The sequence below is a fragment of the Cyrtonyx montezumae genome, unplaced genomic scaffold (assembly GCF_038088225.1).
Source record: "Cyrtonyx montezumae isolate F1298 unplaced genomic scaffold, pur_monq_1.0 scaffold_25, whole genome shotgun sequence".
NCBI lineage: Eukaryota > Metazoa > Chordata > Aves > Galliformes > Odontophoridae > Cyrtonyx > Cyrtonyx montezumae.
Window position 1 is genome coordinate 5642896 of NW_027071992.1, and position 25400 is coordinate 5668295.

The 25400-nt window shown below is 34.9% G+C and overlaps 1 protein-coding gene across 7 annotated transcripts in view; it reads left to right on the top strand.

Moving 5' to 3' along the window:
- PDE4D (phosphodiesterase 4D) overlaps positions 1-25400 on the top strand; it is a 563993-nt gene that overhangs the window by 405364 nt on the left and 133229 nt on the right. The window contains exon 1 of one of the 7 annotated variants that reach the window (XM_065739844.1): positions 20403-20759. The exons of the other annotated variants lie outside the window; for them this stretch is intronic. Coding sequence (XP_065595916.1) covers positions 20695-20759 — 65 coding nt within the window. The 5' untranslated portion in view covers positions 20403-20694. Of the gene's footprint in view, positions 1-20402; positions 20760-25400 lie in introns of those variants that run through there. 7 annotated transcript variants of the gene reach the window in all.

Below are 25400 nucleotides of genomic sequence, written 5' to 3' on the forward strand. Positions count from 1 at the left end.
AGAGCGAGTGAATCTTCAGAAGTTGGTCAGGAAAAAATTGTTCTTACTTTATGGTTTGTCTGCATGAACTCTACTTCACTATTTATTTATTCATTTAATTTGCTGCATTTCCAGTCAGTACTCTGCTTTTTAGTGGCTTAGCTTTCACATACTTGGTACAAATTTCTGTTGAAACTGCAAAAGCAGTGACACAGCAGAACAAACAACAGCATAGCCAAAGAATATCTGTCGTCACTCCCAAGCAGGATAAGATAAGTTCCTATTAACACTAGCTGAAGTTGTTTAGCTAGTGAAGAAACCTAAAATGGAAGAAAGCAACACTACTTAAGCGGGATATGAATGTCTGCAGATGGAGAATGGGAGGCCATCTACTGATTTGGTTATAACATATGCAGATGAAGCAAAAATAAATAGATAGATAGATAGATAGATAGATAGATAGATAGATAGATAGATAGATAAAAATACGAAGCACTTCCAGCTTGAGCTACTTATGTATTGATGGAATATGCCCTCTAAGTCAGACTATGAATACAACTCAAACTGCAGTTGCTGGATGGTAAGCAAAACCAGTTTTCAGTGTCCTTGTGTCTTCATCTGAAGGCACTTTTTCCTTCCTCCTCTTTCCAGACTCCATCATGCACCTAAGCCCTTGTTATAAACTGCTACAGAAGTGCTAGCAGCCACCAAAATCAGTTGTCTACCTTCCACAGCTTTTTGTCACACTTCCACAGCTTTTGCTTGGTCAGTAATTATGTTTGACCAACACCAGATCTACTGCAAAAATCTCAGCACTCACAGAAAATGAGAGAGTTCACACTTCAAAGAAAACATTGCCAGTTTCTTAAGTGGTAAATTGTCTACTTTTGAATATGACCATTTCAGGTGTGCTTGGAAGCAAGGACAGCTGTCTGGCTGAAGCTTCCATTCTGACCACAAAGGGTAATGCATTCCTAGGGAATCACATATTTTCTTCAAAACAGAAATACTCCAGTCTCTTCCATTAAATGCTGACTTTTTTTTTCCTTATGATAAACTGAGTGTGGCAGTACATAGAACTTAAAATTACCAATTATAGTATGGAAAATGCAGCAGGATCTGCAAGTCAGACAGCTCTGGTGTAAGGCAGAAGCATCACACTGAACTGAGAAATATGTAAATGATGTAGTTTCTGACCTTAATTCATCTGACACCAAAAGTCTTTGATATTTTCTTATGTTTATGTGGTTATCCTAAAAGTGCAAAACATGTTTCAACTTCTAATTTATAGGAATTCCTAGGTAACCATCTAATTACATCATTTTTTCTTGCTTTTTACTCTTCTTAAGTCATAAACAAACAAAACAAAACAAAACAAAAAAAGAGGAAAAGAATGTGGTTTTGGAAAAGCTCAATTGGAAAAGCGGAGAAGTCAGCTGTTCTAAGCAATGAAGTCCATCCGTTTTATGTCATGTACTGGAAGCCAAGCCAAATGTTTCAACAACACTTGAAGGACTGAACAGTAAAAAAAAATTGATAAATTGAAAACTTGGGTCAGTCTGTAAGGCAACAGAAGATAAAAGCAGAGAGTAGGGCTTACTGGGAGGAGAAAAGCTAAGTTTCCTAAAAGGAAAACACTCCTATGAAACTGTGAGATGTTCAGAAATGATGGGTTCCTAAACTAATTATCTATTCAGAATAATTTCCTTTCAGCTGAGAATCAGGAAGAAACTTAATGTTTTACTGCAGTGTGTTTAAACATGTCAGCATTCATAATGAAAATACAGATTTTTGCAAATATATATTTTTTTTCAATAGGGAAAAAAATGGCAGTCATACCTTCTCTTATCATTAATCTAGGCATCCAGGTGAAAATCTGAATGAGAAAATCACAGTCTTAATGAAGCTACTGAGTTGAAAACAATATTCTTTTCTTATTTTCTCTTGCCTACTGTCTCTTTTTAAGCTTTCTTCCATTTGCAGCACCTACTGAAAAATGGCTTATTTTGAGGCTCTTTACATTCTGTTATAAAAATGCATTTTCTTCTTGTTTGTGATAAACTCTGATTGGGATCATAGACACAGAAGGAATTCTAACTGGAATAGTTTTACAATTCAAACCCAAGTATATTTTAATAAATATAAATATATTACTTGTAGTCTAGAGTATAACTGATATAACACAACTGGTGAACTGATATTTGGAGCTAATAGCAAAATTTAGTGTGATCTCATTAATTTTTTTTTTCCAAAATACAGACAGAATTTTGGATATGTTATAGAAACATACACCCTTGTGATCCACCCAAGTTTAAGCTTTACTCTCAATTTTTGTCTTTCTTGGCTGTCCTTGATAGAATATTATTTACAGTAAAATAATAATTGAAAAAGATACACAATTTTAATTATGCTTTGCATATTTTTCTATCCAGAATCTTCAATAAATCAAATACTAAGCTGCAAAAGCATATAAAATTAAAATAGAAATATCTGTTAATCTAAGTAGTGTCTGTTAAACAGAATATCATACAAAAATAAAAATCTTCTCTATGCCGAATTTAATAAATCTGTATTTCTATAAAATTTGGATACAAAGCTCTCTTTTTAGGTATCTTCGTAGTATTAGAAAGTGCTAGCCTAACTGGTTTTAGAGAGATCGTTTTGGTGGCTCTGATTTTTCCTTGTGTCTACAATGTGAATAAGTCAGTCCAGAAGTCCTTCCAGCTAAAGAATTAGGAGCAGCTGGCAGGACAATGTTGATAATACTGATGTGTGCTACTCCACACTCATTTGGAGTTGTCCTTGGTCCAGATCTCAAGTGGTCCGTGGTAATTCATAAGACATTCTCTTAAGTGGCCCAAGATAACACTGTTCCATGGATCTTTCTAACAACGAATAATGCTTACAAAGAACAATAGAAGCCTTTTGAAACTGTAACAAAAAGGGATGATAGTGGAAATGTGGGTTAGTGGAAACCAGAGTAACACTGAGATGACGAAGTCACAAAGCAGGAACATAAATATTTAATACTTAAATTACATGTGTGCACTGTATGTGAATAAACCTTCATTTGAATATTTTAGAATATTTTAGTGTCTTTCAACTCCATTAAAGTAAACTGTTCATAGCTTTCTATTTGGATTAAATTCTAACAGTTACTGTCACATTATGTCAACCTCAAGTTCTTAACAATACAAACCAACCAAACAAACAAACAAACAAAAAAAAAACACCACAAAGTCTCAAGGTCTCAAGTGTTTAAATCTATAAGGGTTTCCCAAAATCAGAAAAAATAGGAGCTTGCTTTACATACAGTTTGAGATTTCTGTACAGCTGCTGAACTTCAGGAGTTTTAAGGAAAATATGGTCTGTGAGACTGGAAATAATGTTTTAGAAGTTGGCATACCTTTAAGTTATTCATTCAAAAATCTACTTTATTTCAATAAGGGTTTGCAGTGGAATATGAACAGTGGAAGTAAGCTCCAGGCTGGTTGTCATGATCTTGGAAAACTTTGAAGTATTTGTTTCTTTCAGAGTACGAAGATATTCAAGTAATTAACCCAGGCTGCTAGCAACGTGCAGCAGTCCCTAGTCTCTTCCTCTTTGATATCCTTTCAAGATGCAGATTTCCCAGCTGTGTAACAAGATTGCTTTAAGATGTAAAGAGAGAAGTAGACTATTCTGGAAAGTCTGTACTTTACATAGAGAAAGAAGCTTGCTAAATTTGCATTCTCTGCATCACTTCAAAGCAACAGTTGGTCTTTGACCAAAAAAATATTTTACAACTTGGACTATTCATTTGAATTACTTTTTTATTTTGATATTAGTTTATAGTAACTAATGTAAGTTTAAACTAAGAAGGACAAACGGCAGTCAGAGCATATCAGTGGAAATTGTTTATTACAGTGAAGAGCAGTCTGATGTGATCAGTTTGCCAGTTCCTGACCTTTACTAAAGAGAAGCATACGGATGCCTTTTGTTGTAAATAACACTTCCAAAAACACTTCTAAATATTCAAGATAGCATTTATTTGGGGTACAATACATTATTTTGATCCTGTAATATTTAGTTCACCATTAAGTTTCAAATACTCTGGTGCTATAAAAGAATAAAAGTCAAACTGCTTCCAAGTTGACACTTTCAGTAAGCCACAAACTATATCATGTCAGCTTTCTGGGTGTAAGAAGTCACCCCCCTCAAAATAGCTTTTCGTTGTAATAACATAAGGAGTTTGTGGCAGTAATGTAAAGCATTCTTGGGCATTTGCCTTTGAAGTCTTACAGATCTTACCCTGAATTTGGTTCAGTTTCTTCATTTTTTGCCTTTATACCTGGCAGCTTAAGAAAGTGAAGTCGTAATATACTGTCAGGGACTTTATGTCTCTGCATATACTTAAGAAGAGGGATTTTTTGAATTTTTTTCTTTAAATTTTTTACATATGTCATTTATGAGCATTTCCATATTCAATATTTTTAGAAACAACCTACATACTATCTTTCATTATGTTTATTATCTGTTTCTGTTTTTAACTGAAGTAATTTCAGAATCTTTGCTTTGTTTCTAGATTATATTTCTGGCTACAGAATTGCTTGCTTTAGTTACTCTCTGTTTTTTTCTGTCTCTATGTATACATAATATCACTGCAATTTGAATTTCAGTTAATGGAGTAACATACTGTAGACACCATATTTATGGAGAAATGGATTTCCTTACTTTGCAAGTAGAAGAAGAAAATGCTGAGATAATTCTGTGTGAAAAAAGTAATTTTGTGATTCACTTCAGCTATATACCTTTAATTTAAAACTCAAAGTTTTCTGACGCCATTTTTTCATCTGCAAATTCTAAGTTGCACTGTAGCATCTGCAGACTTAGAACTGCAAATTACGAAATGGATAGCTACAGAAAGTTAATAGGAGTCTAAGAATTAACTTTTACAACTTTAATCTCCATATTTGCTTTGGCTATATTATAGCAAAATATAGGGAGTGGGGAGGAAAAAGCTGTTACAGAGGGAAAAAAAAAAGCATTCAAATGAAAGAAATGATAGACAGCAGTGATATACAACCATTGTCTAATTGTTGATGAGAAAAAGTTACATTATACTGCTACAGCTCTATTATTTTATTTCTCCCATTTGTAGTGATGAAACATTTTCCCAGCTACCTACAACCTTTCAATCCATTATAACTCTTTTCAGCAAAACAAGATTTGCAACTCTTCTGTAACAGAATTATTGTCCCTTGAGCTGACAGTATGCCCTACTGAGTTATTCTCATGGATGCAGCTTACGAAGTTCAGATATACATTCACCTTCTCTGAATATAAATTATCTTAGGACTATTTGTATAGTAAATAACTGTAATTTGTTTAATAGGCAGGCACAGCCATCCCATGTTGTCAGTAGCAATGAGCACCTTGATGCAGATTTAAATTAAAATCAACTAATAGCTTTTCTACATAAAACTTCATGGAAAATATCTACCTGTTTTGTACACAAACACAGGAGGCCAGGACTACTGCCATGAGAAAGTTATCTTATGAGCCTTTGTATTCATAAAATTTTAAAACTTTTGTATTACCTCTGTATCACTCACAGACACTTTAATTGCAGAAGAATTTATTTCATTCCTTTTTCTAAACAACAATTACATTGTGAATTTCATATCAAGATGGAAGATTTTGTTCATGGCTGTTGTTGACATGTAACTGTAAAAAGTATGTGCTAGTAACTCCTTCAATTAAATTTAATCAAAAGTACAGCAATAAATAAACAAAAGGTGTTATGTTGAAGATCTTTTTAAGTTAAAGAAATACAATTTCAGTAATGTTGCTGGGAACTTGATTTACATACTTAAACATTTTATTGTCCAGGTCACCAAAATGACCTCAAGTGTTAATATTCTCTGGAATATTGACTCATGATGAAAGCAGCCATCATTCTCTTCATATGTCCTTTGAATCTGTGCATTTTAAAGCAGTAGGTGCTTAAAAGCAACACTACTTGAGCTCCTTTCCTCTTTGAACCCATGTGAAGTGATCTAATCACTGTTGTAAAAGTTCATGTCATGTAAACATATCACCATCAACCCCTGCATTTAATCTTTAATCCTTCTGAGGTGGTACAGGAAGTCAAGTTTTATTGTTGCTGCTTTCCATTTTTATTTCAAATACTAAACTTTTACCTAATTTTTCCTCTTTTAAAAGAAACATTTTGAAGGAAAAGTCAGGTAGGCAGTGCAATTTAACTGTGGGACACTGTTCAGTGTTGAATATTTCTAACCCTACTATACAGAAGCCAAATATGCTGTAAATACAAATGCACATTATACTCAGTATTTGATATGCTCTCAAGGCCATCTACAGTCTTCTGTAGCAAACTGCTGTTACTTGTGTATTAGCCTGAAGAAATTGACTCTTCAACTTCTGTTTGGTTTGGCTGATCTTTGCATGTTTAATTAGATCTCTGATGTACAAAGTTGTAAAATGTTATAACAAAGCAATTAAAAAAATAGAGATAGTTCAGCTTCTTAACAATTATACTGGAAATTTACAGAGAAAAATGTTTTCCAAGGTACATGTGAAATCATATTGACTGAACTCAACATGAAGATGAATGGCAGAAAACTGATATAACATTAAAAAATTGATATTGATTAAAACTAAAGAAATAACTTGATTTCATTAGGTTTAGAACATCATTAAGCATGAAATTCAAATGGGTTACATGGGAGTATAGATGTCTTCAAATTTTTATCTTTCATATTTTGGGAGTAAAAAGTAACAGCAGAGAACACGAGTAAAGATATGCTACTGAGATGTGAAGAGAGTTTCCTTTTCAAGAAAACATGAAGATAATTAATTAAGATGTCTCATTGTTCATTTTATTTTTTGTCAATGTTTCTCTTCATATTTTAAGGTAAAAACTTAGGGTCATATTTATTAAGTGAGGCTATTTCTTACTTGTCCAGCAAATTGACATTTTGAAAAACTTGATAATATATTACTGATGGAAATAAACACTTTCTTCTTCTTTTTTCTTTCTTTCTTTTTTTTCTTTCTGTTTTATCTTTTCTTAAAGGTGCTTAAACCAAGAAGGTGTTTGCTTATGTTAAAAAAGCCCAAGCAGGACAATTTTGAATGTGGTGTTCTCATTCATATACATACTTATGTCTACAGAACATTAGAACAGAAGGTTAGAATTACTGAATGTGTACCTTTTTAGTATATCTGTGGAAAAACATTTGGAGGAGACAAGAAAAAAGGTATTAATTATGTTTGAAATACTATATATTGCAAGCAATAATTATTTCATATTTAAACTAAAACTGAAACAAAACCATGATAGATAAAATATAAGTGAACTGTAGGAAGGGTCAGGAAAGTAGTTTAAATGCACTCATTTCTAATGTCTTCTTTTTTGTTAAGATTTCAGTTGCTGATATGTGTTGATGACAGCCTTGCACTGGGCATAAAACACAAGTTTTTCTAAATCGACACTACATTTTTTTCTCACTCTTTCTTAATACTCATATAACCTTTTGTGTATGTTAGTATACAGAGCTGAAGGAGGCCTAGTTGAAAAAGAAATACTTCAGTCATTTTCAGAATATGCTACAAAACAGAAGATTTAAATGAGCTATGAAGGCAAAATTCTTAAATTCTAAAGCAATTTTAATATTTTCACATAATGAGAAGGCAAACACATCTCCAAAACTATGTAGTCAATGTTTATCCCATCAAAAATACTCATATCAATGTTTCTTATATCTGAAATACACAGATGCTACGTTTGCTCACCACCAGGGTAATATACTTCACTTTTTTTCTATATCTAAATTTTTGTAAAAATGGAATCTTATACTGGAACAGTAATCTTATACACTGCTCTTTAACAAATAAGTTTACAGGGGAGAAGTATCTTTAGAATTTAAATTATTCTAAAATTAAAGAAATAGCATATTGATTGTTCAACTAGTCCCTCTAAAATGCTTTACTGTCTTTAAAGTCAGAGAGAGTTCACATAAAAGCCTGCTATATTTCACTGTTGTTAGATCAAGTGAATTAGAGTGTCCTAAACATGATAAAGTCTTTGATCTCAAGTAACTTTAAACCAACAGGATCTAGACTGTCTTCAAAGACACTGAAGTTTAATCTCTTTACAGTAGTCTTGGGTGTCTGATTTCAAGAATGGAATCCAAAATGACAGTAGAATCACAAAGCAAGAAGACTTTCCAGTTTAGGCCAGTACCCAGAAACTACCCAGTTTTCAGGATTAAATTCCCTCTGGACAACTGTACTAAGCAACACAGATATCTGTGAGGGAAATAAAAAAGAAAAAATGTTTTTAATAGTCAAAAAAAGAAGAGATTCAGTACTAATAAACAGTAAAAACTTGCATGAAGGGCATTCTGTCACTCATTTTCCTCTCTTCTAACCTAAGTATCATTTGGAGCATCCAAGAGTGCTATGAATTTGTTTCATTTAAACCTTTCTGACTAGTTCATTTTCCATCGTCTGTAAGATAAATTGTTCTGTTGATAATTACTTGTGGCATACTGGTTTACTTTGCACATATCACAGGGATTTCCTATTGTCATTTCTCTTAAGGGTATAATCTATAATTGAACAGATAAATTGTTAGCAATTGTTTCTCTGTATGATCTTCACAGATTTTTATACTGATTTATTATGTATTCTTTAACTAAAGTGTAAAATAATATATTTAATGAGTGTTGCTGGAAAAGTTATATACTATAGATGAACCCTTTCCTTCCTTTACTAACTGTGGCATCGTTAACAGGCAAACTGAATTTCTTTGTATAAAGAATTATCATACAAAACAGCTTTTATCTCCTTCTCTACCCTACTTTTTGAAGTTAAGAGCAGACATTTCTCATTCTTAACAAAGCTGTGAGTGAGTAGACCAGCAGAGAAGGTACTCTGTGTGTTTCTGAGAGCACAGCTTCCGAACAGAACCCTTTGAGCTCCCAGCAGTGTCCATCATGGCACACATCTGTGTCTGGTTCTATGTAGGGGTTCTGTATTGTATGTAATGTGGAGAGAAATAGGACACAAAGCCTTTTTGAACTACGTCAAGGACTGCGATCATAATTTTAGTATCTCTTGGCTTTTAAGTACATTTTTACTTCACTTGAGTTAAAATAACAATTTTTCGTTTCTGGTTTGTTATCTTTCTTTAGATAGTTGCAAATCTATTGAAGATGAGGAATATTCTTGTGTTTTTATTTTGCTAATATGTCTTGCAGAGAGAATATTGGCAGAATTAGTGGTTCTAATAATTTCCTTCTGTATAAGTACTGTTAGAAAAAAGATTTCTGCCCAAAGCTTTCTGTAATGTTGACTTTTTGAGCCATTTTGCCAAGAGTCATAAAGTAAGAAATCAGTAGAGAGCTTGAGCAGGTAAGCTATTATGCTGAGAAGAAAAGAAGTGCAGATCCAAACTGTGTGTTATAAGAACCTTCAGTGCAGTGTTAGGAGCACTCTGTTTGGACAGGAGAGATTGGGATAATTAAGCTTCAAATGTTCAGAAAACCAGTGCATTAATTAAGACAAATAAAAACAACTTCAACATTGAAGAAGTCATACTTCTACTGTAGTTAGTACAATATGTATTAGATTGCTAACTGTTTAGGTAAAACATCCTAATAACATATCTTTGCAAGAATCCCAATTGAAGAATGTTTTACAGGCTAAAACCCCTTTTTTTTCAGGTATAAAAGGCAAAAGTGTATCATTTATTTTAGTTCTCATCCAGAATAACTGAGCACTATGGAGGTAAAGAAAGAGGAGAAAAAAATCTCAACCAGTTTTGTTTTTCCTTTTTAAATGTCACATTATCTGGGTTTCCATCATCTGGATCTTGCAGGACTGAATCCATATACATGTAAAGAAATTGCTTAAAATGCAAAAATAAGTTTCAACATTTTAAAATTTTGTGTTCTACAGACATCAGTGTGCTTCTCTTTGTGATTTATAAAACCACCTAGCAGAATTCAGATGATAGTTATATGAGCTTCTAAGAATGGAACATTTTAAATTTTATTATTATAGCCAAAAGTTTATATCAGCAGTAGTTTATAACAATGTTTGTAATATCAAACACTGCATAGTTTTCCAAAAGCTAAAAATGTATATAAAATTCAAAGGAAAAACAAACAAACAAAAAAAAATTACTGTTGAAAATTCTAAATTAAATATTTGCAAAAAAAAATCTATAAATTATTTTTATGTTAGCTGTTATATATATTTAGAGAGGTTTCTTTTCTAATTAGTTTTGTGTATAGTTTATAGTGGCAATTAAAAGAAATACAATTTTAGAACGATTTTTGCAGTCCTGTGTGCTTTCTTTCTTTTTTTAAAATTTCCTCTGAAAGTCAAAGAACTCCAAAAAAAGCAGTTTTTGAGGAGATCTCTTAAAGGAGAAGTTTAAAGAGGGTATGAAATTTCATAGGGAAATAGTTTTCCCTGCACACAGAGTTTGCATGAAAAACACTAAGTGCTGAAAAAAAAAAAAAGCTGAACCTAGTCTCAGCATAATATTGTCAACTGTTAGGCAAACTAATAGATACAGAAAAATATAAATGACTCGGAGGAAAGAAAATGAAATTTATATGGAAAAAATACCAATTACATATGAGAAAGGGAACATGCAAATTGAATTATACTGATGAACCAGCAAGTCAGGAAGAAGTGGCTGTTTCTGCCTTGGAAGTGGTAATTCCAGACAAGTCTGGAGGAGTGGAGGTGGTGAGAGTTTAAGTTTGACAAATCTGGAAAGACTGATTCTTGGAAATATCTAAATGGAAGTCAGGATGTTTGGATATATAATGGCTAGACCAAAACAAAGGAACAAGGCTGATATTACTATTAAATATCATAAGAAACTGAAAGTGGTATCCATACAACAGAAAAAAAATGAATGAAGTAATGCTCATTTAAATTTCATCTTCTTGTAAGGAGATATCAAAAATAATAGCAGAGGCAGAGCTGATAAAGTGAGGTAAGAATGCTAATTAATGACTCCTTCAATATAAGCCTGCGGTTTAAAACTGTTTTTAAAAAGTTTTAAAATAATGTACAAGAAAGAACAGGACTAAGGAATTATCTTTGAAGGAGAGGTAGGGTAAAACTGAGAAAAGAAAGCAAGATTTCAGACAGACAGCAAGTTGAAATATGAGAGGAGAGGATGCTGAGTATGAAAGAATTTTTAGAATCAGGGATTAGTTTCTGGCTTCAAAATATGTTGGAGCTCAAGGAGAATGAAAATAAGATTTGGCCAGAAGGAGGTTATTTGAATCACTGCTAAATGTAAGAGCAAATTAAAAAAATACTAAGAGTCTTTGAAGTTTAGTACAAGCAAACTGTAACAATTTGAAGGACACAACGGATAACTATTTTAAATGGCTGTGGTTTCCAATCATGACATGATTATTTTATAGTGAGTAACAATAGGGATCATGTAACTGTTCTTCAGAAGAATCTGAAAAGATAAGCTTTCCAAAAAATCTACCATGACAGTAATTATTTTGTTGGAAAGAGCATATACCTCTAGAGAAAAATCAGCTCAAGGAAATCTACTTTAAATGACTTTTTCTAATTTATAAGGGAGTAGAGAGAAAAGTTTCATGAATTTTCAAATAAATGATAATCTAGTATTTATGTTTTATTTGTCTGTTTTTGAGAAAGTACAAATTAAAAAAGAAATGAGCTATTCAGTTAACCATAGTCTTTTAGAGGTGTTATTTTGCAAGAAAAGAAGTCCAGTGCCCTTAATTGGTTTGAGCTGTAATTGTTTGTCATTTAACATTATCCTTAGTGGAATAATGCTCTTTCAGGCATATTTATCACAAAAGGGAAATGAACAGGTATGACGTCCCTTTGCAGTTGTAAATTATAACTTCTTTTAGGAAATGTGGTGTTTTAAGGTTGATGTGTTGCAAGCCTTACATCAAAAAATATTAAATTAAGAAGGAGAAAAACTTGGTACCTCTCGTCTTGATAAAATAGTGATTGTTTCTTCTGCATTTAACACAGCAGCAAATGACTTGAAGGAAGTAAGCTGGATCAGATTCAGTGGTTAAAAATAGAGATAGCTCTGCTAATCAATGGCTAAAGGAGTGAGTAAAGAAAATTCATTTGCTGTAGTAGAGGGTTATTATTAAAATATGTGAAAGGAAAACACTAGCTAAGTATCAGGTAAAAGCTTGCTGATTTCAGAATTGCTGTCCCACATATAAATACACACATATGAGAAAAAGCTATTTAATATACTGAGCTATTATATATTTTCAATAATTTGATGACACATAAGGCATCTGTTTTATTCTGCTTTATTTGCCCTTGTACATAAAGAAAAAAGGTGCATGTTGTTAAACTTGTCCATTGAAGCAATGCTGAAATACAGTTTGTTCAATGTACATGCGCACAACATAAAGTTTTTGGCTAAAGGGATCTTTGCCATTACTACTGATAACTTTTGATATTTATTTTCCGATGTACTCTTTTTATGCCTCATAAGTTGTCTAAGTGGGAGAGAAATTAATGCAGGAAAGGGAAACAGTTCAGACAAGACTAATAAATTTGTTATAAAGTGGAGGGAAAATGAGGATTGGTGAAGGGGTGAAAACTCCATATTTCCCCTTCTAGATGCCAGGGTATTCAGGAGAATTCAATCTTAAGATTCAGTGCTAGGCATAGGTAACGTACCACGTATATGTATTCCTTTTCATCACTTTATTTCTCCTACTCTTTGGGAAACAAGACCCATTGTGGAGGAGGTGACATTGTCTTGACATTGCTCCTCTCTCACTTTTTCTAGTGATGATAAGATTAGGCCAAAAGTGAAAATACTCTGAAATCTACATTTCTGTAAAAGCAAAAATATTAATTTTGCCTGCCTTCAGTTAAACTGTTGCATGTAAGAAAATCATTTCATAGCATCTTACAGTTTAAGGGTATTATCAAGTACATTCCAAATCACCCATACTCGAGGTTTACAATGGAATAGGCACATATTCCCTGCAGACCACAGACAGATAGCTGTGAGGGGCAGTTCAATCTGTCTTAAAATAGATGTCTAAATCATGGAAATAGCATGCCTCTGGAAGTACCTACCAGAGCTGTCTATAAACAGAACCTAACTGACCAGCAGAAACCACAAACTGGCAACTCAAGGCTAGTGAGAAAATTTCCTTCTTGGTGCTAATCATTTAGATCTCAGTGAATAATTCACAAGAAACACACCCTGAATTTGTGCTCATATAATGTGATCCTACAAGTTGTCACATTTTTAAAACACCTCTGTTTTAATCACAACTTTAAGAATTTTGTGTTAAAAATGAAGCAAATCTCTGTGTTATATTTATATAAAATGCATGGTTAATCTTTTTATTGTTGTTGTTCATTATAGCATCTAGATTAAGTCCTTGGAACTCTTCATACCTGTAAAACAAATAGAAGATAAACACGATTACAGAATTTTATACAGATTTCAATGGAAGTTTTGGATTAGTGTTTAAGTGTGGAAAGAAAAATGTCCAGACACTGGGAGGTGTAGTTCCTCTTCAAGACAACATTAATGGCATAGTGAATCATTTAATATAACTTCCTCACATTTTTCTGGAAGATGTGTAAGTATGATGTTGTCCCTGGAGGTGTTTATGGAAAATGTATTACTTTGGAACATGGTTTAGTGGGCAATATAGGGGGCAATACTACACAATACTGGTTGGAATAGATGATCTTAGGGATCTTTTCCAACCTTAATGATTCTATGACTTGATGTCCTTCAACCAAACAAGAGTCCTCTCCATGTCTGACTCATTCAGGTCATTATATAGCACCTGTGGATGCCAAGATTCTAGTGAAGAACTTGGGAAAACCATTCTCCTCTCTTTAGGAAACAGTGCAGGTGTAAATATCACTGCTTAAATTTGCTTTTAGGAATGCTGTTTGATCATATAAATTGATTTTTTCTCTGAAAGAGTGGTCAGGCACTGGAATGGCCTGCCTAGGGAGGTGGTTGAGGCACCATCCCTAGCGCTGTTCAAGAAGCGTTTAGATGAGGTGCTAAGGGATTTGATTTAGTAGTTTAGTGGGTAGGGATGGTGATAGGAGGATGGCTGGACTAGATGATCTTGTAGGTCCTTTCCAACCTAATGAACCTATGAACCTATGATTTCTTCACAGCTTTCAGTAAGACAAAAGCTTTACTAGAAAACACTCGTTTTAGAATATGTGTGGTTGGAGAATACAGTTTTGCTGTTAGTGGTAGATTTTTGTTCTGGTTGAGATAAATTATCTTTGGAAGTGCCCTAATATAAAATATTTGCTACCATACTGCAAACTTACTTGCATCTGTAAATTTTTCCCGTTGTGTATATGTTTTTTCTTCTTGAAATCATGATGTATTTTGTATTCTTGAAATCTAAGTATGTCTTCTTGAAATGGTGGTATCCCTGACTGCCTCCCAGATGTATCTCCTTAGGTGTTTGAGTGATAGTACCCCATTCTTTTGAAAATGAATGAAGTTACTCTTCCAATATATTATTTCATTATTCCCAGTTAGCAGTAACTTTGTTCAACATCAGCATAAATTATGGAAATTTTTTAGAGGAAATGCAATTCTTTCTATAGTCTCTGACCATGACAATCACTCACTGACTAATTTACAAAAAAGGAAAAGATGTGAGTCTTTACCTTTTGTTTTTATCCAAAAAAAAAATCATGTATTCCACTTGGACAACATAGCTACTGGTTAATTATGCACTGACTTAACTTTAAGCACCCTATGTTTTTTATGCAACTGTTTGGCTAAGACATTGTAATCCAAGTTTGTGTCTAGCAAATAGTTGCTAATGAGCTATGAACCTTTAAAAAACAGAAGGTATGATGGAAACATCAATAGATTTTCTCTCTAAAAGCATAATTACCTCTGTAATTATTGCAATATGTCCATTTAAAGCTGACATTACTGTATTTTTATAATGCAAACTATGTTTTTATAGTTATATAGAGTTTGAATATCTGTTCATTTGTGTATGTCTTAAAAAAAAAGCCTAATACATTAGGGAGCCTTAGTTCAGCTCAAGTCCAAAGTCTTCCTGTGATCTAGTATTTAATTTCAGTCTACTGACTGTTTTCCACTATTAGTCCAATGTTTGTAGTTAGCTTTTGTTCCAGCCTTCATTTTTTACCTAACCATAGCCCACAGGCATAGCTGATAGCAGTGGTTCATGAACTCACAAGATTTTCCTAGAAAGTAAAGTCAGAAAAATATACATTTTCTATTCCTAAAAACGATGCCAAAAATTTTTTTTGAATCTCTAGCGAATGAAGCTTTACACAGGTACTTAGATTAACAGTGTTAAGCTAATTTTTTTCTGCACCTCAACCTAACTGATCCGTTATTTGTTAGTAATGAATGTATTAATCTCCAAATAGATCATCGATTGAATTAAATGAGAATTGAGCTAAAATAAGTGCAGAAAGGTGGAGCCCATATCAGGAACCCTGCTTCTGCTTTGTTGGGCAGTGAGTAAGCCCTTTCCACAGCACATGCCTCAACTGCTTTTCATGGCATAGCACAGACAAAAACACCACACAGTTTCTGGTGGGTACTACGTCTGAATATCCTTCGGAAAACAAGTGTTGTTTAGCAAAATCTTCGATTCAGCAAGAACAAGTGCCAGCTCCCAAGTGGCTGTCAAGCTGCATGGAGAAAAAGGATCTGGGGGTGTTGGTTGATGCCCAGCTGAACACGAGCCAGCAGTGTACCCAGGTGGCCAAGAAGGCCAGTGGCATCCTGGCTTGTAACAGAAACAGTGTAGTCAGCGGGACCAGGGAGGTGATTATCTCCCTGTACTCAGCTCTGGTGAGGTCACACCTCAAGTACTGTGTTCAGATTGGGACTCTTCACTACAAGAAAGACATGGAAGCCCTGGAGCGTGTCCAGAGAAGGACAGCTAAGCTAATGAAGTGTTTGGAGTACAAGTGTTATGAGGAGTGACTGAGAGAACTGAAATTGTTTAATCTATAGAAGGCTCAGGGGAGATCTTATTCTTCTCTACAGCTACCTGAAAGGAGGTTGTGGCTAGGTGGGAGTCAGCCTCTTCTTTCATATAACTAGCAATAGGACTAGAAGGAATGGCCTCAAATTGCACTAAGGGAGGTTCAGGTTGGATGTTGAGAGAAACTTCAATTATCTGAAAGAGCAGACAAGCATCAGAATAGGGTGCCCTGAGAAGTGGTGAAGTCACTGTTCCCACAGGTGCTTAAGAAACATAGATGAGGCACTGAGGGACATGATTCATGGCCATGGTGGTGGTGGGTTGACAGATGGATTAGATGATCATAGTGGCCTTTTCAAGCCTTAATGATTCTATAAGTCTATGAAAAGGTATCATGGCAAGACGCCATGAGCCTCATGTATGTTCTTCTTTGCAGTCTGTATTTTAACTGCCTGAGTCTGGGTAAAGCCCTGCTAGAACACGTTGTAACTTTATTTACTCTGTAATCACTGAGCAAATAAGCTGTATTTATTCACAAATCAGGTAGTTTGATCTAGGCTGCTAAGTGTAAGAGAAATTGGAGGGAAATGCTACTGACTATATTTTTTCTGTGCCCTTGGGTTTGTCTTTTTCACAGTCACAGAATGGTTAAGATTGAAAGGGAGTTCTGGAGGTCATATGATCCAACCCTATGCTTAAGCAGAGACACCCAGAGCAGGGTCACCTAGAACACATCCAGATGTTCGTGGTTTTGTTTTTTTTTTCCATTCTTAAGGGTACTAAGTTGTAAATATTACCTTATTTTTCAGTTATTTTACTTAGACAGTGATATATAGATCTTTCCTCTTCAATGTATTAGCTCCAGCCTGAAAAGAATATGCTGTTCCCTAAAAATGAGCAGCAGAGTTTAATTTCCTGGCATTCTGCAGTAACATCTCTGAACTGTCAGAAGTTTCCTTTTCTAATTCTCTCCCTAATTCTTATAAATTAAAGATGTCTCTTCTGAACCAACATTTGTATTGCTCATTCTCAAACCCACTTGTGCACAGGTGATGTAAGAACATCTTGCTCATCTTTTCTGTCCTTCAATCTTGTACTGCCCTTCAGAATATAAGAGGATCAACTAGTGTTGTGAAGGAGCTAAGATGAACTGCACAACTCACAGTTTAGCAAAACTAACTGATATGGTCTTATCTTGTGAAAAATTGTTTTATGAACTAAGTGCTCCTAGAAACTAGAAAGGTTACTTTCAAGTCTCAGTGCTTCTGTGCATCCTGAAAACTATTTCATGTAGTTATGAGGAAAAAAAGAAAGGGTAGAAAGCATGCCCAAGACTAGCTGCAAGAGCAGCTAATCAAAACTTAGTATAGTACTGATGAGAGAGTTCAGTTACAGGTTTTAGAAGTACAATAAACCTATCTGAAGTAGTATCATGAAAAAACCAAGGCTGTACATCAAGATGCAAAAGCATGTCCTTAGCCACCTTTACTTGGCTGATGTGCATTCCAAACAGCAAATTTACAAGCCCATCATTGTTTACATGTTAAGACTTGATTTTAGTCTTCCAGGATTCTGTTTTTCCTAATACACTGACAATGTCACTAAGTCTTCTAAGGCAATGCATATATATTAGATGTGCTGGAATTTTTCACAAACAAGAAAATGGTATCAATTGTTGCAGGTTTAACTTAAATGCTAAACTCAAGTCTTAAAAAAAACATATGGGGCATTTACTTTGGCTTAATAAGAACTGTGAATCTGTTTCTTCAAGTTGTATACAAAAATGACAATAATTATAACATGGGACCTGTACCATTCTTTCAGTCCTTTGATGCCCAAATGCTTTTTGAGCAGCTTGATACTATTTCCAAACGCTAAGTTAATTTTCAATTCCTATCAGGCTGGAATGGCTATATAACTCTTTCTTTATTTTACTCAATTCCTCAGAATTTGAGAAATTATGTTATTTGACCCCATAGCAAGACCTTGGACCTAAAATAAATGATCCATAATCTTTCATGAAACACAGCAGACGGCTGTGTTCCTCTGTTTAAATCATTTATATAACCTCCACTCATATTAATTGTAACACTGGCTTTTTATATGAATTATAAGCTTTTTATTATTATTATTCAGGGTTTTTTTTTGCTGAATTTGTTCTAAAAGTTCCCCTGGAAACCTCTCAAGAAAATTTATCTCACTATTAAGTTCTGAGTTTCTTGCAAAAGTCTTTTTTCACTAATGGAGCTGGAAAAACACAGACACTCAAGGACCATGAGTTCTCCCTCCTACCAATATTTTTTGTTTTTCATGAAATCTGTGCTGAGAATAGGCTTTGATTTGATTGCTTGGAATACATTTGCAGTATGGTATTCTTCAGTAAATACTTCATAATGACTTCTGGTCTGAGGTTGGCAGGCACTTGGAGAATTGAAGTTTATTTCTATATGACTAATGAACGGGACCAAAAACGATAGCATACTAGTTGTTTTTTAGTGTTTTATCTCCAGTGATGATTGGATATTGTTTGGAATCTGCATTAAAAAGCATGAGCTTAGATGTACTCATATATAGCTACAGGTAGTTTATGTAGTATAGTAATAATTAGTATATAAATACGCTGCAGTGTATTAATAGTTATATTTGTGTCAACTGTAAGTAGGAGGCAGCAGTGAGACACTTCTGACAAAGGAAAAGATCCTGTGATATCTGTAGAATGGTGCAGCAAAAGTTATCCCTGAATATTCCATTCCTCTATACTACTGTGAAACCATTTAGTCAACAGACCTTTTTATTTATTTTGTGTTCTTTTGATGATATGGGAGTCATGTTGATATTTTTCAACAATAAATAATCAGGCAAAAATTAAAACGAATAAAAATCCCTCAAAATGACATCTTTTCTGTAATAGCCCAACACCACAGGTTCATACCAATTTTGTTTGTGATCTATTCCATCTGTTTAAAGATAGAAAAAGTTTCACAGCATAGTGTTAGATTTGAGTACACTACTGCAAGCCTGTGACTTGCACACAGTGACAGACCCAACTGTTATTAAAGGTCTCGTGACTGTATGACCCTTCCAGCTAAATTTATCACAGATGCTTTTTCCACTCTTTGAGGTTAACTTTTATGATTCTGCAGAACTCTCACAAAAGCTCCTGTGTTAACCAGTAGACGGTATTTGAAAGATGGATGCCAAAAAAACATGAAGAACAGAGTGCTTAGCATGAAACCTTATTAACATTCCTTCTGCTGCAATGGAGCACTTTATGTGCAGATGACTAGCACAAGCCTCCAGGGCAGTTAGGATCTTTCCTGTTGATATACAGTGTAGTTTGTAAATGCATTTTATTGTACTGCTAGAAAGAGCAAAGGTTCCAGAGAGCTTTACACACTTTAAACACATTTTTGTTTGATGAATGGTTTGATATTTTAGTGCAGGACTTGCTCATCATGTTTTCTTATATTTGTCAAGTCTATGTACATTTTAAGAATAAAATTTTTACTGCTTTCTTTCATTATTAATCAAGCTGCAGTACTGTAAAAAGTTATACACTGCAGAACTTCTAAACACTTTACAAAGGAATGGCTATTATGCATGTAACCACTTGTTGAACAATAACTCCACTCTTTCAGTTAAAATGTATATGTATAATATGGGATAAAGGAAATTCAAAATATATATAGTTTGTCTGTTTATTGCTCAGTTCTCTGCATTTTCTTTTTTTCTTTTTTAACACTGAAGTTGTCAAATTACACTGTTATTTCCTCAAAGGAAGTCACTCTCAAACATCTTTGGCAAGTTTTTGGCTAGATATTAAAAATGCAAGCTTAGCTGTTTGTAATGTATAACTATCAATGTACTTACTATAACAGGAAAATATCATTCAGGGTATTTTGTCCTTCACCAGTTAATAACTATAGCTGTCTGTACATGTGTTTGACTTAAACAGTAAAGAAGGAATTTTATTTTTACTGAACTTCCCCAAAGTGTTTTGAATTTTTTTCAGAGAGAGAATGCTTTCTGGTTTGTGAAGTTAAACAGTGCTTATACACAGTATTTAATAGAGGCAGGGGGCAGGAAGAAAAGAAAGGGAAGAATTACACATTTAGGTAATACTTTTAGTTAACACAGAAAGATCTTTATCCTTTCTTTACTCCACAGAGATTAATTTATCTAGCAAGTCTCTAAATGGAAATTCCCTGCAAGCTCATAAGCATTACTGTACCTTACATTCACCTTTTCCTTTCGGTCTTTGTTCATCAGCATTGTTCTTTCTTTTTTTTTTTTTTTTTTTTTTTTTTTTTTTAATGTGATTGACCTTTAAACCTGTTGTTATCAGCCTGCAAGAAAGAGATAGAGACTCTTTTCAGCTGCCTTGTTTCCCATGTGACCTAGAGGGAGAATAGATTCAAAATAGACTAGTTCCTCCCAGGGCAATACAAGGCAGAAGAGAAAAGCACTGTCATTTCCGAACAGCACAGTGCTAGAGTAAATTCAGTGTGAAAAAGGAAGGAGTTGCAGCGTGTTAGAATTCTTCCTCTGGAGCTTGGATTATTACAGGAAAAGCATGTGAAGGATTTTTAAGGAGAGCATTTTAAAAGCACTTTGAAATGGAGTACTTGGAGCTTTATAAGGACAACTGATGTTTGAATGCTAGAAAACCTGGAGGAATTTTTCCAAAATGAGCATTGTTATGAAGCCAAGATCCCGATCTACCAGCTCCTTAAGGACTGTCGAGACAATGTGGTAACGTGTTTATCTTTTTTCTTTAAAGTTTTCTTTCCTAATATGGGGATATAGACCTGTCCCAGGAAAGTCACAGGGTTTAATCTTGATCTGACAGATTTTGCACGGTTATTGAAGTTGTTCAGCTATTTCACAATTAAGTGTAAGAAAAGTGTATTTTCTTTGTACAATACTGCATGTGTAGTGTTTTTTAATGAGAGGTGTTATGTGGGTTTTTCCCATTTAGTAATCAGGTTCAGACCCTGTACTTTAACAGATACTTTCTAAAAGTCTTCAGTAATCTTCAGCAACAAAGTTAGCTTACAGTTAGCATGCAGTTCTGGAGGCTGGAAAGCAGAAGCAAGCTATAGTTTGCATGAGCTATTTTGAGAACCTTACATGTCATTTTGCTGCATAAATAGACTGACTGGTAGAGATAAGTGTCTTGGGAGGAGACAGTGGCATGAGTGAGAGACTGTTCTGTGTTGTGGCTCACGCATTTCCCTGCACTCAGAAGCTCGGAGGAATAAAACATAAGACTGTAATAGTGATCTGTGTGTATGATATTCTTGTTATGTGTTTCAGTTAGCAATTGTCTTTAATTAGATTTTCTTGGGGAACTTTATGCTTTGTGAGTTCAATAAAGGCAGACAGGAAAAGTTTCTGTGAGGTATATAAAATAAATTCAGTCTTCTCTTTCAGTATCTCCCACTTTTTTTTTTCTTACTTGTTTTTAATAAAACCACCATCATTTTTGTAAACAAATAAGAGATTACTTTATAACTGCTACAAAACAATGTACTTTAAAAAGCCTTTGTTTAGACATGTTTAATGTGTTGCTGTGGGATAGAATAGTAAGTACATGCCTTTCTGAGCAAATATATTAAGTAAACAGATTTTAAATTTAGCTATTAAAGCATATGTTTCAAACAGTCCTGGAATTATATCATCCCAAGTCATGTCAGGACTATTGTTACAGCTCGTAATTTTTTTCCAAGTTGTTTTTTAACTTTTCAGCAAAAGAAAATGAAACAAATGCAGTACTCCAGCTGAAAAGTGCTCACACTTGTTCTCAGAAGCTGCTAAGGAAGAGTTTTGCTGAAGCAACTGCAATAAAAAGTGTCTCCTTATCTTTATTAAAATGTAGTAAAGTAATAATTAAATGTCATTGAACTGGATATGACTAAATTGTTACATGTGCCACCACATAAAACAGTAATGTCTGGAGGTGTTGCAAAGAGCTGTGTGTATCCAAGGTAATGAGCTAAAATGTACATACCATAATTATTACATAAAGATAATGCAGATGAATCAGTATCATCCTGATTCATTTATCTTCCTTTCAGTTGTTTCTTTTTTGACTGGTGACTTCAACTGAGTTGAGCAGGGAAATTAAAAAAAAAACCATATATTTCAAAAGAAAAAGTCTCTTGTGCTGTATGTGCGGGCTTGTACAACCACCAAGTACTGTCTAAAATAGCTGCCCGTGTCCTTTTTGCCGACGTCTTTAGCTGGTGCATTGATCTGCTGGGTGAGAATCCATTTTCTACTAACTGCGAATTGAGTGTCATTTCCTACCCTGCCGTTTGGAAACATTACCTGAGGTCAGGACGTGTCTGACTGGGGAGATCCTTGAATCTGTCGGGATGAGGTACATACTGTTCTCTGGCGGTGTGTGGCTGAGCCAGGCGTGCCCTGCCCGAGTGGAGGACTGGAGGAGGAGCAGGCAGGGAGGTAGGGAGGGAGCCCGGAGCCCCTCCAGGGCCTCCTCTGTAGAAACAGGCTGGTGGGCTGAGCAGGTCTGCTCTCCAGCCACCTGCTGGAGTCAGCTTGGGGTTTCTGGTCACCAGACCTCAGAGTCTGTAGGTTTGGCTCCGTGAGTAGCCCCATTCCTATAGGGGCAGAATACCAATGCAACAATCTCACCATAATATTAAAACAAAATGCATAGGTGCAGATGATGTGATAAAGGCAGCAGCCCTGGGGGATACTGAGGCAGGGAGGCAGGGAGGGCTGTAGCACGTAATTGTCCTTATCTGTTAACATAACAGGAGATGTTGGGATAAGGAGAAATGGGAGACCACAAAAGAAAGAAAAATCACAGTGGCTTTTTTTTTTTGTTTTGTTTTTTTGGTTCCCAGGAGCACAGGAATGAGTCGCAGTGTAATACTATGAATATCCATCTTGGAACAGTTTGAGAGAAATGATCCTGGGATATTCATACATGGCAGTTTCCCATTTTAATAATGTTCCCATGAAGAACAGAATCCATGTTCCCAACATGGCTATAGATTGGAGAGAGGGATAGATGAGACAGAATTCTCTGCTCTCAGTTCCCTGAAATCATCCTGATCTTCCATCCAGAACAAGAGAAGAACATTGCCGTATATGGTAAAAATATGTACTTTTCAGTATTAATATTAAAAGGCTTGCGAAGGATATAACCCACTATTAGGGGGTGCACCAGCCTGCTCCAAGGAGACTGTGCTAGTGTTACACTGTAGGGGCCTGAAGGCAAATCTGCATCTGAGATACCTGGGAAAACCTCACCTAACATTCTAACAACAGATGTAAAGATAGATGGTTGTTTTATGCAAAATGATAGCAGTGATTTATTTAAGAATTATTATCTAATAATTTAATACTGCTTAGATCTACCACTCATTCCTGACTTCAAGATGCAATTGTGAAGTGTGTTTGTGAATCAGAACATTTCTGAATAACTATCTAAAACCAATAAGTGGTGGTACAGACTTTTCAGTGGCAGAAGGTTGATTTGTCTTGCTGCTCCTGAAAAGAAATAACAATGTAGTATGGAAATTAACGTAAAACTTTAGGAGAGAGTATTTAAATAAGAATTTAACAGTTTTCTTGACTATTTAAACACTACAGAGTGTAGGAGCAGTAGAATGAGCATGTGTTCCACCAAAACACGTATTTCTGTTTTCTAATGGTTTTATTTATTTATTTATTTAATTTATGGGATTTCTTTGGTGATATTTTATTTTTTTATGTGCAAATATTCTTTTGGAGGAACTGAAATACACTTTTGAAAGCCTAAGAAAATGAAGCAAGTCAAGCCAGTAGCCAGGAGATCTGGACAACAGCATATTGACCATATATTAGAACTTCTCTACTTTTTCATTATATAGCTCATTAGTCGAAAGTTCTAAGATGTCTCAGTAATATTGTCAGCTTTTAACACAGTTCTTTCTGCAATATACCTGTTGCTTCTGGATTGGTAGCTGTGTGTTTACTTTGTGGGTTGGTCTTTCTCTGTCCTTATTTTTTATAACATATGCAAATTCATGCTTTCCTGGTTTTTGTATCTTACGGTTGGCTGATCTGCAAAGGGTACACACCACCCTCCCTGCTGCCCTCAAAGCAGAGGCCTGTGGTGATTCAGTCTGTGGTAATCTACAGAACATTGTATCTGTTCTTATTTAACCCTTTGGGTGTGTAGTACTGTTTGTCTGTGATATCAGGAACTTTGGAAGGCTGGGAATTGCTGAAGGTTGTTGGAGAAAGCTGAGAGAAGTTTCTGAGGCTATAACATGTTTACAGATAAGTAGAACAAAACATTTTGAATGAGCTTTTCCTGCTTGTACCTTTTATGTTGGATCATGTCAGAGATTTCCATAAAGGTTCTATCAAATGGAGACCAGAAAACAGTTGTGGCCTGACATCAGTGGACAGTGTTTTTTTCTGGGGCAGATCGACTAGCGCAGATGATGGGATAAGATCTAGCAGGGCTGACCTGAGGTAGCCACAGTGGCTTCCCAGCCTAAACATGGCACGGTTAGACTTTGCCATGGGCATATCCCAGTCTTTTAGTATCCAAGCCTTGACATGAGGTGTGACTCTGTCATGCTGTTTAGCCTTAAATAGTTCAAATCCTTGGTGCTGTCTGGTTATTGCTAGTATAAAGTTGATAAAGATATGTGTAACTAATAATATTGAATGAGTTGTTGGCACTGGGTTTCTGTAATTGATGACTTTCAGACTGGCAATCCCTGTTTTGTGAATATCAACCGCAAAAAGAGGGCATTCCTAAAGGACTATTTGTCTACAGGGCAGAGAGAGAGAACGGTATATAAATGTTATTGTGAATTATATTAACAATGTGTGCACCACTAGGATGTTTAAGAGATTAGGCTTTTATATTCCTGTACCAGGTGAATGTTTTTTTTTCCTCTCCAGAATAATTTTAGTTTGCAGTAGGCGGGTGTCTGCTGTAACTGGTGATACTGCCTGTTCTTTGTCACCATACCTTATTAAACCATTCTGGAAGAAAAGGGGATTGAGATCTCACTTAATTTTCAATTACACTTTAGTTTCTTAAGAGCTTAAATATGGTCAGTTTGGAAAGCTGAAAGCAAGCTACTCATGGGGATGCTGCAGTATATGCGCAGAACTGGAGGACTAGTAAATGCTGAACAAGGCCTGTGAGCTAAAGATGACATTTCCTGAAAGTATTTTCACTTTGATAGAATTCATTGATACCTTCATAAGCAGTATGGGCCCCAAATCATGAAGTCAAGATAAGTTTGTGGTGGTATATGTACTTTTATTTATTCTTTTTTCTAATGAGAAAGCCTGACACAGGCTTCACACTGTTTGTCAGCATCACACTATTTTCTAATTTGTGATATGTTAAAATCA